The 19,530-nt window shown below is 46.0% G+C and overlaps 2 protein-coding genes across 2 annotated transcripts; one reads left to right on the top strand and one right to left on the bottom strand.

Annotated features, from left to right (window-relative positions):
• Window positions 1-962: 962 nt before the first annotated feature.
• FZD8 (frizzled class receptor 8) lies at window positions 963-3,817 on the bottom strand. The gene has a single exon (XM_021542910.3). The coding sequence runs from the start codon at window positions 3,612-3,614 to the stop codon at window positions 1,602-1,604; it is 2,013 nt and encodes a 670-aa protein (XP_021398585.1). The 5' UTR covers window positions 3,615-3,817; the 3' UTR covers window positions 963-1,601.
• An 8-nt stretch (window positions 3,818-3,825) lies between these two features.
• LOC110477295 (uncharacterized) lies at window positions 3,826-19,306 on the top strand. Its single transcript, XM_085574135.1, has 5 exons — window positions 3,826-3,880; window positions 4,393-8,442; window positions 12,023-12,307; window positions 12,694-12,743; window positions 13,064-19,306. The coding sequence occupies exons 1-2, from the start codon at window positions 3,826-3,828 to the stop codon at window positions 5,796-5,798; spliced, it is 1,461 nt and encodes a 486-aa protein (XP_085430261.1). The 3' UTR covers window positions 5,799-8,442; window positions 12,023-12,307; window positions 12,694-12,743; window positions 13,064-19,306.
• The last annotated feature ends 224 nt before the right edge of the window (window positions 19,307-19,530 follow it).

The following is a 19,530-nucleotide window of genomic DNA, read 5'->3' as shown; positions in this document are numbered from 1 at the left end:
CCTTGCTGCCTGCAGTCTGGCTAACAATGCAGGGAAAAGCTGTTTAAAAGGCTGTTCTCCCTTTTCCCTCTGGTGTTCACTAACTGTTACAAGTCTTCCTCTTAAAATAAAAAAAAAAAAAAGTCCCATGTCCCTTTAATTGAAGAACTTTAAGGCTCCATGGTGGCCAATTGGTCTGCAACAAGAGGAACCAGGCAGCAGGGAAAGAAACTTCAGACTATACATCACGTTTGGTGAAGAGAAAAGATCAAAGTTTTCCCAAACTCAAAAGAAACCAAGTTCCCTACAGATTAACCCTATTCATTTAGCTCCTCTTAAAGGAATGATGTTCTGAGCCACTGGGCAGACAGGTAAAAAGTTCAACAATTGCCAAAGCATTCTTCTGTTAATTCAACAGCCTTCTGCTCAAATAAATTAGCTTACTCCTGACAGAAGAACAATACCTTTTCTCTTGAAAGAGGACCATATTTGATATACAAAAGTTAAGATGTTAGTTTAATCTGTTAAGAAGAGATTGATCTAACAAATCTCAACTCACTGTTCCACCATAGTACGTGAGCTACGAATTTAAAACATTAAACTTTTACACTTCAGTATGCATCCCAGGAAAGGCAGGTGCTTCCAGAAGTGTAGACAACAGATATGAGAGGCAGGTGTGCACATTCCTAAAATAACACTCCTTTTAAAAGGATACTTAATGGGAGTGTCTTTTGTAAAGGCTCAAAGACACCATCAGCTTTCAAAAAAGGTAACAAATATGTAAATGTAAAATGTAAAGCACCTCCCAGTTTTGGCAAACACTTTATCAGAACAACTTGTTGAATGACTTGTTTTCTTGTCTACATATCTCACTTCTTTAACAGGTAATGACTGGAGCATGAATGTAGTTCAGTTTATGGAACTTCCTAAAGATACAGCAGCTGGAATAACCAGGGCAGGAGGAGCGGAAAAGCTTGAAAAAGTCATTTATCAAAAGTCATTTTATTGACAAAATAGAATACTCATATTTGCTCTTACAGGGGTAGCCTCTAAATTTTTACAAAAAAATTTACAGACTGTATAGCTTTGGATATATACATATTTTACACATCTGTACAAGGTAACAAATAATTATATAAATACATCCTTTAATGTAGGAAACCCGTATTTAGCTGGGGTGTATAATTAAGACATTTTTTGATTCAGTCAATATTGTAAGGCATTTGCCTGGTCATCCACATCCCAAAAACCTGCAGTCCCCAGCAGACTCCCACCTCAGGATGGGGGGAGGAAGACCCTCCCTCCCATGAGTAAAGAGCTGCTGTTAGTCCAGAGTGATTCAGAAGCTGCTGTGCCTTGCCCTCTGCAAGACACGGGTGAGCCTCTACCCTCCTCTGCCAGCAAAATAATAAGCTGGCTCCTTGAAGTACATGCTCCCTGCATATGAATGGAGGGAAAGGAGGAGGGGGCTGGAGCCTGGGGCCTCTGCCAGCTGCATTGTTCTATACAAGCTGTGGCTAATAAGGACCATTAGGGGTTCATTAATGGCACCAAACAGTGAGGAGGCATTTTAGGCAGGCCAGTGTCCCTCAATCCCTAACCTTTGGCCTCTTTCCCCCTCCTCACACTTGAGACAGGGGCATCTGCTTGGGATAGGAGACAGAGCTGGCAGTGCCTGATCTCCACGTCAGGCCAGTGCTGACATCGCTGTAGAGTGATCCACCACCTCCGGCCCCAAGTCCTCCTGCCGTGGTGATTACTGCCTGTCCACCTGCTCCTGCCCCTGTGCTCCCAGCCACGGCAGCACCTTTGCTGGCCCAGCAGCAGCGGGTGCAGAGGGCCCTCCAGGACTCCAGGGTCTTGCCAGACCAGACCCAGACCCCAGAAGTGATGCCCACCACCAGGCACATGAAGTACTTGAGCATGAAGACGGCATAGTCAGGGCGGCGGGCCTGGTCAGGCTGCTGGTCACGCAGGCAGGGGCAGTTGTGCGTGGCCTCCCAGCGGGGCCGGTTGTGCTGCTCGTAGAAGAGGCAGGCAACCACGCTGGCAGCTGGCACGGTGTAGAGCACGGTGAAGAGTCCCAGGCGTATCATCAGCTTCTCCAGCTTGTGGGTCTTGGTGGGGCCACCCTGCTGCTTGATGACGCTGCGGATACGGAAGAGCGAGACGAAGCCAGCGAGCAGGAACATGGAGCCGATGGCCAAGTAGATGAGCAGGGGTGCCAGCACAAAGCCCCGCAAGTTCTCCAGGCTCTGGTTGCCCACATAGCAGATACCAGCCACGGGGTCCCCGTCCACAGAACTGAGCGCCAGCACAGCGATGGACTTGACGCTGGGGAGCAGCCAGGCGGCCAGGTGGAAATACTGCGCGTAGCCCGCGATGGCCTCGTTGCCCCACTTCATGCCCGCCGCCAGGAACCAGGTGAGGGAGAGGATGACCCACCAGATGGAGCTGGCCATGCCGAAGAAGTAGACGAGCAGGAAGACCACGGTGCACAGCGCCGGGCCGGTGCTCTCGTACCGCACGTGCTCGGCCACCGCCAGCTCCGGCTGCAGCTCGGCCGCGCCGCCCGCCGCGCTGCGCCCGCCCGCCGCCGCCGCCCCCGCGGCCGCGCCGCCGCCGGCCCCCGCCGCCCCGGCCCCCGCGCCGCCCGCGCCCGCCCCGCCGCTGCACGCCACCTTCTCGTGCCCCGCCACCAGCCGCACCAGGTAGCCCAGGGACACGAAGAGGTAGCAGGCGGCCAGGAAGATGATGGGGCGCTCGGGATACTTGAAGCGCTCCATGTCGATGAGGAAGGTGGAGACGGTGGCGAAGGTGGAGAGGAAGCAGAGCACGGACCAGAGCCCGATCCAGAAGGCGGTGAAGGCGCGCTCGTCCGGGCTGAAGTAGGGGTTGTGGCAGGGCAGGGCGCAGTTGGCGATCTGCCCCGTCTTGACGCGGTTGTAGAGCGGGTGCCGCTCGCTGGACACCGACACCATGGGCGCCCGGCACTGGCAGCCCGGTTCGCAGGGCGGCGGCGGCCGCGGCTTGCGCGGAGCCTCGGCCGGCGGGGCGGCGGCGGCGGGGGGCGCCTTGGCGGGGGTGCCGGGCTTGGAGCCGCGGAGCGGGGGCTTGGGGGGCGGCGGCGCGGCCGTGGTGAGGTCCGTGCGGTTGTAGTCCATACAGAGCGTGTCCGGGCTGCCCTGCTCGGGGAGGCGGTCGCAGCGCATCCTGTCGGGCCAGGCGAAGCCGTACTGGCGCATGAGCGGGGCGCAGCCGGCCTTGGCCCGCTCGCAGACGCTGCGGCAGGGCGGCAGCGGCTTCTTGTAGTCCTCCAGGCAGATGGGGGTGTACATGCTGCAGAGGAAGAAGCGCAGGTCGCTGGAGCACTGGATCTCCACCAGCGGCCAGAACTGGTGCACCTCCAGGCCGGCCTCGTCCTGCGTGTCGTGGTTGAACTGGTTGGGCATGTAGGTGTAGTTGTAGCCGATGCCCTTGCAGAGGGGCACGGTGATCTCCTGGCACGACAGCTCCTTTGCCGAGGAGGAGGAGGACGCGGCAGCGGCGGCCGAGGCGGCGGCGCAGCCGGCGCGCTGCAGCAGGGACAGGGCGGCGAGCAGCGAGGTGATTTCCAACAGGTAACTCCACTCCATGCTCGGCGGCGCGCGGGCGGCGGCCCCGGCTCCTCTCCCGTCCCGCTCAGCAGCCGCGGGGAGCGCGGCGCCACAGCACCCCCCCGCCCCGGCTACCCCCGGGGGGGCGGAGGGCGGCCCCCTCCGTGCCGGTCGCAGGTGAGAGGTCTCGCAGCCCCCGCCGGACTCCGTCGTCCGCGGGCACCCGGTGAGGGGGAGCCCCCACTCGGAGATGGGGTTCGGCTCACGGGAGGCCCCTCAGCCGCCGTCGCATCGCTCCCCGCGAGGTCGGTTTCGCAGGGGAAGGCGCAGCTCCTCTCGCCGCTGCTCCAGCGCCGGCCGGGCACGGGGCGGCGGCGGCAGAGAAGTTTCGTCGGCAGCCCCCGGGCGGCGCGGTGAAGCAGGCTGAGGCGTCCCGGGGACCAGGCGGTGCCGGGCTCCCACCGCCCCGAGGGGCGGGCAGCGGCGGGGCCGGAGCTGGGGAGGCCGGAGCGGCTCCTTCTGCCGCCCGCCCGAGCGCACGGCTCCGCGGGTGACCGCCAGCCGGCCGGTCTCGCCCCGCGCTGGGTCCCTCTCCGGCTGCCGGGCGCCCCGGCCGCGATCGCGCCACCTGAGCCGCGGGTCGAGCGCGGCAGCGCCTCCGCCAACTTCTCGCTCTCCGGCCCCGGCAGCGGCGCTCCGGCCGCCGCGCTCTCATGAATATTTATAGCGAGTGCCGCCAGACCCCGCCCCGCCGCCTCGTCCGCCTATCGGCCGCGCTCGGGCGGGACGCGGGGGGCGGGCCCCGGGGCTCCTTAAGGTGGAGCCGGCGCCGGAGTGTGGCGGTGGTGGGAGCTGCTGGGTCGCAGCGGCTGCGGGGACGTGGCGGTGTTTGTTCGGCCCCTGCCGAGACGCGCGGCTGTGCACCGCGGTGCGCGGGCTGCGGCAGCCACGCACCGGTCCGGGCTGCGCAGGGGACCTCTGTCCCCTTGCCAGGGCTCCCGGCCAAATCGCAGTCACCGCAGCCGCAGTTTAAGCAGCGCTTGGGGCGGTCTCGGAAGGGGTTTCCTATCACCCCGTTGCTGCCCGCGGGATTCGCCGCCTGTGCCGGTGTGCGCCCTGCCCCATCCCCTTGCACGTGTTGGTGACGGGGGTGGGAGCGCGGCGAAGCCGGGGGTCCCGGCAGCACCGCAGCCGGCACCCGGCCCCGCCGCCCCGGCTGCCCGCGGCCCCGGCCCCGGCGCGGAGCACCGAACCACGCGCGGTGCAAGCGCAGCGCTGGATGCTCCGCCCGGGGTCGGGGTCGCGGGGGTGACGGGTGACGCGGGGACCCCGAGGCGCGGACAGCCGCGGGTCACGGCGCTGGCCGGGGCGTGCTCAGGCGGTGCCGCGTGTGCACCCCGGCCGGCGGCGGGAGGTCCCGGTGGGACGGCGGGGAGCAGCTCCGCGCCCCGGCAGGTGGACACTCGGTTCCTAGCCGGGCGCGACACGGCCGTAGCTCGGCGGCCGGCGCTGGGCGCACGCTACCCGTGGGACGTGGGCCCGCACCGCCGCCGGCCACTGACCCACAGCCCCGGGGCAGCGCCGGAGGCCGGTCCTGGCTCCCGAGCGCCCGCGCCAGCCCGGCGCCGCGGCGGTGACTCGCCGAGGAGCCGCCGGCAGGCGCCCGGCGCGGCGTGTCCCGCCCGGGCCGGCAGAGGAGCCATCGGCGGCTGCGCGCCCGCCGCCCCGCGCTGTGGAGCCCCCCCGCCCTCCGCTCCGGGGGACCGCGGGGCGGCCGCGAGAGGAGTCGCCGGTTTCCTCCGCCCGCGGCGGGGAGGGGGCGGGCGGGAATTCCGGCGCGGCCAGACCACCTTAAGCGGAGCGGCGGGCGCGGGCCGCGGCGCGGCGGGGCCGTCCCGGGGGGCTGTCCCGGGGGCCTGTCGCGCTGCCGGGCCGGGGCGTTTGTTTGTTAATTGCCGCGCCCGGCGCTCGCGCGGCGCTCCCGCTGCGGCACTAATGACTGGAACCGCGGGAGCGCGGCGGGGCCCGTCTGCCGGCGGCGGGAATCGTGTGATTCGCGGGGAGGCACACGGGGAGAAGCGGGGCCGGGGGGAGCGAGCCCGCCCCGGGGGGCGGTGCGGGGCGCCCGAGGAGGAAATGGAACGCGTGAGGCCAAACAAGGAACAATCCCCGGGTTGTTGGCTGAGCCAACAGGCTGCTGTCGCCGGCGCTGTCGCCGTGTGAGCGAACGCGGGATTACCCCGTTAGGAGGAAATGGGCGATGATGGGGCGATAAACGCGCCCGCTGTGTAATCACAAGCGATTTGCAATTGACCGAGCGCCGCTGCCGACCCCGGCGCCCAGCGCAGGTCGCCCGGGACCGGGAAGCTCCGGCGGCCGTGGCCGCGCTCCTCCGGTGCTCGGACTGTGGAATGGTCCCGCTATTACACGCGCGGTGCTGTGTCTGACCGCAATCGGAACTTTTCCTGAAGTAGCAGGTGGTTATTTTAGCGCTAATTTAGTTAACAGCGTTGTGAAAAGTCTTGCGAGATTGAACAATGCCCGGTGAAGAAAACCTCCGGCGCAGGACTCAGTGACGGATAGAGGTTTCAAAAGTCTCTAGTCCTGGATGCGATGCTCCATTTTAAGAAGTGATTTTTTTTTTTTTTTTTTTTTTTTTTTGCTTGAAGCGCACCTTATTTAAAAATCTCTACAGAATGTAAAATTGAGTGAGTCTAGTCGGGGGAACCGGGCGAGTCTGTAAATTACCACTCTGTCAGAATTCCTCTTGCCTGTTACAAAGTACCTTTTTATGCTGAACTTAAACTTTACACTACAGAGACAGCAGATGTGAGGTGATGGCTTCCAAAAGCAACACAGATGCTGTAAAATTTCCATTGCTATATTTCAGCGAGGAAGCTCAGGAGACATGCTGAATGCTGCAGTTTAGAATTACACTGTAACTCTCCTAGAAATAAGAGAATACCAAGTTTCTCAACAGTACATTTGGCTTCATTTTTGCTGTCATTCATATGCTCTTGTTTTCTTACAGCGAGAAGAAGAGATGCAGCACAAAGATACTGTGTGTCTTGAAGCTGTTCAATAATGACAGAATTGGTAATATGGAACTTTATGGCAATTTAGTAATGACTGCATGTCCAAATTCCCTAGTAAGACCATGACAATTTTAAAATTGTCTTTCAGGTATATAAAACAGCACAGCTGTGAGGAGGCTGCTTTGCTTTATGTGACTGAAAAGCAGCCTGGTTAGCTCAACACTGTGGAATCAGAGCCCATTGTGTGTTCCTCATACTTGGAGACTTCCCTGAAGTCCCTAGAAGTCCTGTGATGAAGGAATCAAGGGTCAAGTCTTTAAAATGGTTTGTGTGTTTATTCCAGAAAGTTCAGCAGCTGCTTTTTCTGAAAAGCTGAACTTTGCTATAGCAATGCAGAATAATTTAGAGTGCTTTGTCCCCCCTGGGATTTCAAAACAGATGTCCAGTTATCAAATCCTGCAGAAATATAAAGCTGGCAAGATTTTTACAGATAACTTTTTACAAAGTTACAGCTTTGACTTGTTGTCAAATCTAGTCACTTTGTGTCTAGTCTTTGTCACTACAGATCTTTGTTGCCACAGATACTCACGCCTCTTTTAGTCAAACAATTAGGTTTGGCAATGGCGCCTCTAACATAAGCCTAATTTTTCTGTGCATCTGAGGCTTTGCATTTGGGATTATATGGATCCCACCAAACCAGGTAATGGTAACTACAGGGCATTTTAGTTCAAAATAAGTAAATTTGCCTTTTTTTGTTTTTTTTGTTTTTTTTTTTTTTTAACCTGGAAGTAAAAATGCCATATGAAGTCTTGGATTTAACATGCCATTTTGTTTGTATAAAAATAGAGATGTTTAGTTTATAAGATTTTAAAAAAATTGCTTTTTCATTCCCACTGAATGTTCTCCAGTAAATTTTAGTGTGGCATTGTCTGCATTAGATAGGTCACTGAATGGTGCTTTTATAAATGTGTTTGAAAAGAAGAACTTGGTCCATGGAAATTGTTCCAATAATCTTGTTAGAATGAAGCCTTGACTGAAGGCAGTAATTTCATGGATTAAACCCAGAAGGGCTGGCTAGACTGATCTTCCTATCACAGGCCACAGAGCTTTGTGCAGAGACTGTCTAAGCAAATGATGGTTAGCTGCAAGACATAGGGGATTTTGCATGGACAATACATTGAACAACACCATGAAACTGGAAACTTTGGTACTTTTTGGGGACAGGATAAATAGGAGCAGGAAAAAAGAGTATTTTTACAGGCCATTTATTAAACACAGTGAGGTAGAGTTGTTGCATCTAACTATATTCAGATTTCCCCTAAAAAGTTCCAATTAAAGTTAAGGGAGACTGGTTTTTTTCCCCAGTCTATCCCTTTCTCTCACATGCCAAATGTGGTCCAGAACTGAGCAACATGATGGCACATCTAAGTATGGGGAAGAATTGCCTGGTTTGTACTTCTGCAAGTCCAAAAACCACAAATTATGGCCAGTAATCCAGTGCTGTGAAACCTGAAGAGAAATAGGGATAGGAGAATACGGAGTGCATCTCTGTCTTACAGTTTGATATTTTTCCTTTTGCAAAAATAAATAAATGGCCTTCTTCATACATCTTCTGAGTCAGTGTACTTTATTATGATTCATGAGAACCTTTTGTAGGCAAGAACAGTTTTCTGCTTTCATTTTTTTCAGGCATGTCAGATCTGCTTGGGGATGGGCACAGTACCATGCTGGTGCTACTGTTGTTCAGTGAGATACGAGAGAGACTTCAGGAAACAAGAAAATAGGTTGAATACAATGTGCTGCAATAGCTACTCCTGGAGTGCAGTGAGCAGGTGACAGAGGACGAGAAACTTCTGGAAGAGTACTCTGCTGTTGGTTTGTCATAAAGGATGATCACAGAGGGATTGATCAGTGCTGTGGTCTGAGTATTGCTCTGACAGTGAAGATGCAAGCTGTGGCCCTGAATGTGGCTGGAGGATTTTCTGCTGAATATGGGAACAGACCATGGTTAGATTTCTTGAGGCTGCTTTGAGTGCATGGGCTTCACTAGAGAAGGAGTATGAGCTGCAGAATGAGTGTAAGGAGTCAGTGGGAACAGCAGTTTAGCATGAGGGGAGTATGAGATGAGCTTGTATTGAAGGGCTTTAGCCCTGTTCTCTCACACTGCAGTTGGTGATTGGGCTGCAAAGTATTGGCTCTCTCAGTGTAATTGCTTCAAATCTCATTAGTGAAGCAATACAGGAGGAAGGAATGCAAGAAAATACAGATTATAAAGATTGTGAAGGAAAATAGGTGTTCTTGAGGATTTTTGCCAAAATATTATATTTTTCTTTTCCCACCAGTAGTTAGCAAGCTGCATTTATAATCTACCTGTGCTACAGACTGTAATACCTCATGGTGTGGTGTTTCACACATGATAAATGTCTTCACAAGTCACACGTGTGACTTGTGAAGATAAATTGCACTGAATTAAACAGTCTGTTGATCCATTGTCACTGTATTTGGAGAGCAGCACAAACTTCATGCAGTTGAATTGCTAACCATAATGTATGTAAAGTATGTATGGACAGAGTGAGTAGTGTTGTCTTCCTCTGATTACCCAGGTAACCATGAATTTGCTTTTGGGCTACTGCCAGAACATTAGTATGTAAATGCACTCCTGCATCTCAGGAAGGTTATGTGGATTCAGGTTGGCAGGGAGAGGTCTGGTCTCTGGGGGTGTATATGAGAACATAAACATGCACCACTCTGAGTATAAACATGCACCACTCCCTTGTCAAAGTGAAAGCATGTCCAGGCCTCTGGCACACCAGTGACTCCTGCAGTCATGTTTGTGATTCTGTCTCTATGCTCCACCAAAATGTAATTAATATATCATATATCTGCTTGAATTGCAGATTCACCATGGGCTGGGAAGTCCATTTGGTCCAGTCTTTAGTTTTGGAGAGCTCAGTTTTAACAATTTGGGTATAAACCCTTGCAAAACTTCTAGTAAATATCCACTGCTGTTGCATTGCCCCCTGCCTTACCTGTCTGGGATGTGGCCATCTGGGATGGGCAGCTTCCAAATTCCAGCTCCCACCTGGCCTTAAGAAAATCCAGATAACCTGCAGGTATCTGAACTTTGATGTCATAGCTTTGGAGGAATTAAGTGGACTTTAACTTGACCTCCTTGACTTTGTTACTTAGTTCATGTTTGGGTGACAGCAGATGGGTGAATAGCACATTTAACTCTTACCAACTCTGAGTGTTGGTACTGACAGGGTGAAAGGAAGAGCCACAGCAGAGGTGGGGAGTGCTGGGTTGTCTCTCACGTAGGTAAGTCAGAGTTGGGATGGCTCAGCTGCCACAGCCCCACATCTGTGGTGGGACACCTGGGAAGGAATCCAGCCCAGCCTGTGTGCAGCTCTGTGCCAGCTTGTCCAGCCTGATGGAAGAAGGTTGGTGCAGAGACAAATTAAGCAGTGTAGTCCACTTTGAGCTAAGAACTTCTGCATAAGCTCCATGGAGACATTAGCTTACCTTTACAGCATGTGAGACATTACCCTCTCACATGCTGTAAATTAAATGAGAAAATAAAGAAGTAATATGCTTATGAGTGGGAAGTGAACTGATGAAGAAATGACCCTTTATTTGAAAGACATGGATAGGGCTAAAACCCAGATATAAGAAAGCAAAACTTTGTATAACTGATTTGAAGAGAAACATGTCATTAAATCCTTGGACAATATGAAGCTGGTCATCAATTCTGATGCTACTTTTTGCACCTTGGAGGTCAGTGAAACTGTAAGTTAAGGGAATAATATTTTGCATATGTTTGAAGTAGACATTTTTTCAGTTTCACTGTTTCCAATCCCAATTTTTGATGGATGCCCAGTAGTAATTTTTAAAATATCAAATGATAAAATCACACTGAAAAGTCTTACTGAAAATATTGTCCAGGAGATAAAATTGAAATAACAGATGTATCTTTCATCACTGATTTTGAACATTTATTCTTTGTATTTCATTTATGCTGAACATTTTTTTTATTCCTACATTTAGTCCCTGATTAATTCTTCACTGTACTAATTTTGCTGGCACAACAGTGGTTGGTTATTCCAAATATGAATAAGAAGAGCAAGATTGGGCGTGTACTAATTTTGATGAGTAAATTTGCCTTGAGAATGACAAATTCTCTTAGTACTTTTCACTTTATAACATTAGACAGTCAAAGATGTTGACACTTTGTAGGGAATCAGCATTAGGCAGTGTTTGGAACTGCTCATAGGGAGTGCTCAGGTGCCTGGTCTCAGCAGAAACTGCTAAAAGCCTTTCTCTATTTTTATTTCAGTAAAAGAATGGTGTGATTGAAAAGCAAGGTGTTGAAAGGAATTTCACTGTAATAGCAAAATAGCCTTCCTTTCATTTTACTCACTGAGTTCTAAAATAAAGATATTTCTTTGCCAGTTCCTTTGAATTTTCTTAATTCTTAGTTGGCATAATGATGGCAGGAATAGTCCTCTCTCTCTGTGTATGGTGAGGGGAAAGAAAGAAGTACCCCACTGGCATGAGATTTTCTGCAGTTCTTTTGTAGGTTCACAACATTGTTACAAAAGGTGCAATCTTGATTGATTTATTATCTTTTATTTATTTTCTTTATACATTTATTTTGCAGTTGGGGTGAGGATATGCAATTGTATGTCAGAAAACGGCCACAAGGGGAGAGAAATACTAGAAATTTACTTGTAACATTTTTCCTGGTAGTATTAGTTGAATGTTTCTCTGTCTTGGCCTGGTTTTGGATGAAAAGCTTTCAGTTCTTCCAGGGGATTGTGGGGTTCCAAGAAAAGGGATGATAATAGCCATGTTGGGATAGCTGATACTTTTTATTGTATTAGTCTTATTGGATTTATTCCTTCTGGTTTACTTTACTGAAAAGAGAACCCTGAAAGGGAATAATAACTGGAGTATCTTATTTTCTTGCCACTTTGCTAATTTTGCTATACATATTTTTGTATTATAGATTTCTTATTTAGTAAGTGTTGCCATTGTATGAATCTTATCTTCACCCTTTGCTTTTGTAAGGTAGGCTGGCTGGTCTTTTATAAGTTAGGGGTCACATGAAGTTATCACATCCATTAGACTCTGTTTTTGTTTGGGTTTGGCTCCTTGGCTTTTGAACAGTTCTGCTAGCAGAACTGTGATGGAAAACTTGAAACATTTCACTGCTGTTTAATTTGTTTTCTGATTTGTGGGTGGATGAGTCCAGGTGATATGCTTGAATCTGCAGGTTAATGAGAAAGAAAGACCTTTCTTGACCCATGAAATTTCATGCATGAATTTTGGATAAAAAAAAAAATAAAGAGCTTTCTCTGTTTTTTTTTTTTTTTTTTTTTTTTTTTTTTTTTTTTTTTTGTCTTAATTTCCCAGGAAACACAACAAGCTTTAACAGAATTCAAAGACTTTGGAAGAATTTGTCTGAAAACTAAAACTTCTGGATTTGAAAAATGTTACTGTACTTCTCTGTCATCACAACCTGGATGCCTGCTGGCCCTGCTCTGCAAGGCTGAGGCTGCCTTCCACCTTTGACATTTTGCCATGATCTTTCCTCCTTGAAGGGAGTGTTGTTTGTGGGGAATCCCTCAAAGTGATCCATCCTCAGAATTCTCATTTAAATGGGGATTCTGCTTGATAGAGATCTGCCACATAAAGCAGGTAAGCTAGAGATACAATGAAATGCTACACTACCATTTCTTAATAACATACTATGTTTTCAATCAAAATATTTTTGTTGATAAGTTTGGGTTTTTGGTAAGAAAAGTATAATTGCAGAAGCACATATTTAGGCATGCCAAAAACCCCCAAACAATCCAACCAGAAAGTGTTTAGCTGAAAGCCTCATTTCCCATCAAAAATAGATGCAGTGGAAAAATTTCAAGCAGCCCTATATTTAACCTCCTTGGATCAGAATTTGGTTGTTGGACTGAGGGAGGCTTACGGAGTTTTTTGGCTGCTTTTGTTAGGGTGTCTGTTTTTTCACTCATGGCATCTGCCTGCTTTTCAAGCTATATTCAAACTTGTTATATCTCTTGCTATTGCAGCATTTTACTGTGTTCAGAATGCTAATTCCCATTGGACTCAACTCATTCAGGTATGTGCAAACTCTGTTTCTTTCAAGGGGTACATCAGTCTTGATTTTTAAGTTTTTTTTTAGAAAAAAGACAGTATCACTACAATGCAGTTCCTAGTTCTTTGCCCAGGGTAGCCTTGCTTTGGCACATTGTGGATACAAAAATTTATGTAAGTTTAAGGGATAATTGGATAAGTGAAAGAGAAGGTCCATTGGGCAAGATAAATAGATAAATCACATCAACCTCAGGAATTCTTGAGTGGAATATAGTTGAAGTGCTAGAGAGTTATTCTGGGAAAATACTATATTTGCTTTCTTTGCTCATGCTCTCTTCTCTTCAGTCTGACTTATGGACTGCTTTTGGAAGCACAGTACTGACCTAAATGGACCTTTGATCTGGATTGTCATAGCCATCCTTGGATGAGGAGAAGTACACTGACAAATGAGTAAGTGCAGGCTTTCGCCATCTGGAATTCAGCAAAATTTATCAAAAATTAATATTTTTTTTCACCGAGAAAAGTGCAAGCGAATCACTAAGTATATGAGCAAAGAATAGAGAGTTTTGTCTGAATAGACTGTGATTCTGGAGTCAAGCACTCTGTTGATATATTTTTTTAAGTAGGTTTTGCAGCTTCCATGTCTTCTTTGTTGCTTTTTGTAGAAGTAAAAATTTGCAACAACTATGTCTCTGAATCTTTTTGTGTGTTCTTCCAAAGCTGGTAGGTAGAACGTTAAGTGTGACTCCTACAAAATTCAGTGGACATTGTATTATCACAAGAAGAGAAAACAAATATTAAAAATCAGGAAGGAAAACTATTAGTAGGATCTGCATTAGTTTCAGTATATGTTATGTTCTGTAAGTGTTATATTTCTGTTCAGTGTCAGAATGCAGTTTGTAGCCAGAAGCTACCACCAACTGGCAACATGTGGCGCTTCTTAAGCAAAAGTTGATTTTTATTCTTTATGGCTTATTTTGTATTGTAGCAGCTTTACAGAAATATCTTTCCAGATATTCTTAACTTTGTTTTCATGGTAGTTTAACTTAGTTCATGACTGCTAAATAACACTATGCTGTTCAAGTCTTCACAGGCATTAATGGTCAAATCTGTAAAGGAGCATAATCTTAGTAAACTAGCAGGTTTTTTTCCCCTATATTTTTAACAAACTCTTCAGAATTTTTATGATTTCCTGAAAATATATATATTTAGTTTTAGTCCTGTGTGCTTAAATTTACCTGGGTGTTAAATTGACCGAAATAGGTGGAGTCTCTTTTATTTCTTTTCCTGACATGGCAGACACTTTTTATTCAGATTTCTGTCAGCACGGTTTTATTATAATACATTGTTAGTACTAGAAGTTCCCTTTTATTATTTTAGAACTATTTAAAATAAATATTTGCAAGAAAATATAATAGCCAGGCAACATTTAAAAGAAAGAAAGAGTTGAGTTTGAGCATTGTTGAGAAATAGATTCATCAACCCAAAGTGTGGCAGGAAGGACAACAGAGAAAGGAAAGCACAATATTGAAGCATAAGAGTGAGCTCATATGGTACCAGCTGCTCATGTGTGGAATCTAAATACTTTCTGAAACATAGGGCTCCACAGTCAATTAGCATTACTTCAAATAATCATTGTACAAGGAAGAAATTTTAGTACATTAGAATTCATGAGTTGGAAAAAGTAGGAAAAAATGTTCTTGCTTTCCCAAAAAAGCAGTAAAAATATGTAAATTCTATTAAAATTAATTTAGAAATTCTGTGAAGTGAAAGAAGATATTGTAATCCTGTCTCTATAGTGTGTCAAGAATGGCAGAATAGTGCAACTTCTCTCCATAATTTGTGTGGCTTAATCAGAATTTTTATGAAAATGTCAAGAACTGAGAAGTGAGTAGAGTTGCAAAATCTGTCCACTCTTGAAACTGGAAGAATTGAGGGGAGTAATTGGATGCAAAATAAACATGTGTTCACAAGTAATTGGACTGACACTATTAAATTTCTTTCATTTCAGTACTAAGTAGTAATTACTTTAACTTCAAGGAAAAGCGAAGATTACATCCTGTAAAATTTCTCATGCAAAATAGCCTGTCCTCCTGTCAGTGATGCTGGTTACTTTAAAACGTCTGTTTTCTTGAGAAAAGGTTTGTCAAATCAGGTGGTTAAATGGGAGAGGGGATTAGGAGACAAAAAATCTGGTTTTTAGTGGGAGTTAACTTTTGGGGATGTGGGGCAGAGAATGGACAATGAATATCACCATCTTTTAAGTGTTCAGTACTATTAAAACTGTTTTTCTTATGGAGAATCCTTTATTGGCAGAAAATTTGTGAAATAGTGAAGGCAAATGCTGTGGTAAAATATATATAAAGGATCTAATGTCAAAATGTATGTTAAGGCATACATCTACAGATTTAGGAAATTATGGGGATAAACTTGAAAAGTGTTCCTGTGCTTAAAAAGCCTAATTGTAATTGTATATATATCAATCTCTTGTCTGTTTTGTAGAAAGTTTGTGCTATCTAACTGGCATTTTTGAAGCAAACAGTATTTTTACAAGAGCCACTAATTTAGTTTGGGATATAAGAAATAGTTGTTAGCTTTATGGGTATTGTTAGTTTTATGGATAGTAAATGTGAATGTAATAATTTTCACATTTATATAAGCTGCTTCATTCTGTATGTAAAGCAAAATATCTTCAAGGTGCTTGGTTTTGTAATTAACAAATGTCTAGTTGATCAAAAATATCCTCTCTAGTATGAGGCATGGAGATTAGGCTAGGCTGTGTTACAGAATAATGTGATTATAATGATTTCCTTAAGAGAGCACAAAAGCAGCATCTAAGTTTCAGCTGACGTTTATTGACATACAGCATCTGTTGGGAGCCCCATCAAACTTTCTATTCTTTTCTGTTTACCACCTCCTGCTTTTATTTACAGTCAGCATACCTGTTAATTAGCCTCTGGTAGAGCCAGTTCTTCTAAGAAGATCTCTTGTCTTCCTGGTGATGGCCCCATGAGGTGACCATGTACACACAGTCTGGGAGTGAATTAATCTTTAACTCGTTAATCTCAGCGCCTGATTCTGCAATGTTTAACTGCTGCCTTGGGTCCCTGCTCAGCAAGTTGTATTTGGAGAATTGTGATCCTTGACTTCTGCCGACCTCAATGTCATGAACACATCCTGGTGAGCTCTCAGCTTCTCGTGGGTAACCTCACTGAAAGTCATCTCTTCCTGCAGTGTTTTGGTTTCCTAGGATTGGACCAGAATGCAGAATGCACAGACTTCCTCTGTGTCGCTGAGGTTATTCACCTAGTTTTTATTGTGCATTTGCAGAATAAAATGACTCCTGCGCTTTCTCAGCTGTCTCTGTCCCACCATATCTGAATGCAGCAAAGTCTGAAGTGATGTTGCAACACGTGGATCTCCCGAGAGGTGCTCTGGAGGGTGCCGTACCTTTTTGGAACCTCAGTGAGACCTTGGGGTGATGTGAAGCTGTTTGTAGCCACAGGCTGAGTGCTCGAGGTGCTTCTTGTGCCCTTCTCTCACAGCACAGCTTGCTGGTTACAAAAGAAAAACGTTGTAGCTGTAGAAGGAAAAATTCAGCAAAAACATAATTGAAAAATGGAAGGAAAAATTCAGGAGCAGGATTCAGAGATCTCCTCCCAGGCCTGCAGTGTGGGCTAGAAGTGCTTGAGAGGTGAGAGCTGATGTGTGCATCTCACCGGGGTGTTAATGGTTGGTTGTTTCACCTGAAACCTGAGAAAAGAATGACTGGGCTGCTTATTTGCACAGTCAACTGTAGGTAATGCCTTAAGTGATGACCAAGTTCCTCCCTTTTGCCCTCACTCCTCCAGCTGAGGAGTAGCCAAACTCTGAAGGCTTTAGCGAAGGTTAAAGATGTCTTTGAAACCCTGCCCAGAGCATGGGCAAGTATTAAAAGCCATAAAGTACATGCTATGGTAATGTGAACATTTTTTCATAATTTAATGAGAGCTTTACTGATAAAAATTCACTGTTTCAGTACAAAAAGAAAAAAAGAAAACCAACAAAACAAACCCAAACCACCCAACCAACAGCATAATCCCTGGAATACATCCAGCTTTTGTACTGGAAAAGTACCTCAAAGGAGTATGATCTTCTCTCTTTAGTGGGAAAGTTTTTTTGCTTATCTACAAGGTTTTATGCTGACAGAACTGCATTTCATTGTCTCCTTTTCGTGGCTAGGCAGATCCAGGTAAAGCAACTTAGTTTTAAAGGGAGTAGATACCTTAATTCCTTTAAATTAAATTCTTAAAACATCCAAATGTCCAGGATGCTGTGAAAAGAGACACAAAAACTAAAAATAGGTGAATGTTTGCTGCTGATTGTTCATGGCTTTGGAGGGCTAGTGGTGATGCAGTGTTGTGACAAAAAAATTAAAAAGTATCAGTTCAAGTTTCCTTTAACAACTTTAATTTTAAGAAGTCAATGCTGACTGATCTGTTAATGTTTCATGGGGAAAGTTGACACTGAGGGGAAAGAGTGGGTGATACTACTTCAAAACATGGTATCTGCTTTTACTTGTTTTGTGGTTGAAGGACAGAGAAATAAGAGATGCTGAAAATATTCTCTAAAATTATGTGGCCCTTCATCAGTGTTTTACAGGTACAGTTTAAGCCATTTTTGCTAAGAAGAAGCTCCTTTACTATTAATATGCTGTCATCTATCAAATCTCATCAAGGCAGTGCCAGGATTTTTTTGCACAGATTTCTTACAGCCTCAATAAATATGGAAATTACAATTAAATCTCATTTTTTTTCCTTGCAAAGCAGTGCAGTGCCCAAATTCATTGAATTTCCACTTTTATTTTTTCTTAATGTTGAAAGACATATATGCAAATTTTATTAACAATATGCATGGTTAAATTTAGCTGTAAATTCCAGTCAGGGATTTTTGCTTTGTTTATTGTCCAAGTCAATATGTCTGTGGAGAAAACCTCCCGCTGTGCAGGAATACATAGTCAGCTACTTGGAAAAGTAGAAACTTTAATTATGAGGGTTTATTCTGGAAAAAGGTAAAGCAAGCACTGGTTTTTGGGTTGAGTTTTTTTCATTATGACTTCAACTAAAGTAAATTCAGCATACACAGTTTGTTTTGACACTAGCTGTTATCAGACAAACCACTTGATTTTTCTTTAACCTGGTCTTCTGTGTAACTGAGAGGTTCTGAAAGAAAGTAGAGGTCATGAATAAATGATGCATTTTTTAAACTTGCAAGGTAGATCATGACATAAATGAAATAAAATCCAAGAGTGAAGGGAAAAAAGAAGCATAAACACATGTATTGCTGACAATATCTTCATTAAAATATACTTTATCATATGAAGATATTAGTGTCAGATGCAAATTCCCTTTGTTGCTCTCTCTGAAGTTATTCTGATTTTTTTGTGTGGTAACAGTGAAGTACCTTTATACAAGGTTTTTGAGTGGAAAGGGTAAATTGTTGCCAGGGAGTATGTGTTATAAATGCTATCCAAACATATTCTTGTGTTTGTAACAGAAAGCCCTCCAAGACTGGTTACTAGAGTTCTTCCCATGTGTTCAGTTTTTGTAAGTAATATTCATGGAATACATTTTATCTAGCTATGTAAAAAACCCCACTGCTTTCAAATAAGGTGTTTCTCCTATCTATGCGGAGTTTATGTAATACTGTAATAATTTGTATTTCTCCTTGTGGCTCAGTGCATATTTCTCCTTTCTAAACCTGTTGAAATGTAATAGAAGAATGTTTTTATGATAATTCTACTATGGATGATATTAATTAACTTTAATGGAATAAAATTTTTAAACATTATGTTATGGGTACTGTTTGGGTTGCATGACTTGCATCAGGTGTGTAAACATGTCCTTTTTTTTTTTTCTTTTCATCTGTGTAGGACTGATCCATAGCCTGGGCTTACAGGTTCCACAGTAACACAAATGGTACATGTTAACTCTGTGTGGAGAAGGGCTGGCAGCTTTGCAGAGGAAATTTCTGAACCTGTGCATAAGTTCAGAATAAGCAACTACCTGTAACTTCCCTTCCCCCAGACAACTGCTTTTTACTGAGTCTGATTAAATGATCCTACATGTGGGACATTAAATGTATTTATGGTAGAGTGAGAGTTTTGTTCTGGTGCATCTCTTCATAATGTTCTTCTGGCTGCCTGCTGCAGTGAGACAGACCCACGAGAGGCACGGACCCACGTCCCGTGGGAGCAGTCCTTGAACCCAAACTGGCAGAGATGTGAAGGTGCCTGATCTCCTGTAGAACTGAGTGGAACTTTATGTTCTTAAATGGGATTCAGTAACCTAAATACCTTGTACCTCTCCATGTATAAACTTAGTTGTAATATAACCTCTTAATTCCCTGCACATGCCTGCATTCTTCCATACACGTTTCTCTCATTGGCTGTTTACTGTTAATTGGCAGTTTTTGATGCTTAATTATGCTTCTGGTTTGGGAGATGTTTCTTCCTAATCTTATCCTGTATTTCTTTGGACTCTGTTCCTCTTCAACTCTTCCCACTCTTTACACTTTCTGTACACAATAAAGGCACTTAATTTCCAGTGACTGGCTTCCCTCTTCCAATGGCATGTGTGAACCATGTGGCTGCTGGTATTTATAGAGCACCTTGTAAAGATGCTATAAAGGGAATATTAGGGTTCAAAATTGACAGGGATTTGACTATTTTGTCCAATCTACTTTTTTACCAATGTATGACTGACCAATATTCAAGTTACATATTAGCCAAATTCTACTTCATTTGAGTGACAAAAAGGACAGGGTAGGGGTGT

The sequence above is a fragment of the Lonchura striata genome, chromosome 2 (assembly GCF_050655825.1).
Source record: "Lonchura striata isolate lonStrDom1 chromosome 2, ASM5065582v1, whole genome shotgun sequence".
In the NCBI taxonomy this organism is placed as follows: Eukaryota; Metazoa; Chordata; class Aves; order Passeriformes; family Estrildidae; genus Lonchura; species Lonchura striata.
Note: the sequence above shows the minus strand (reverse complement) of the source record. Positions and strands in the feature narration are given on the sequence as shown.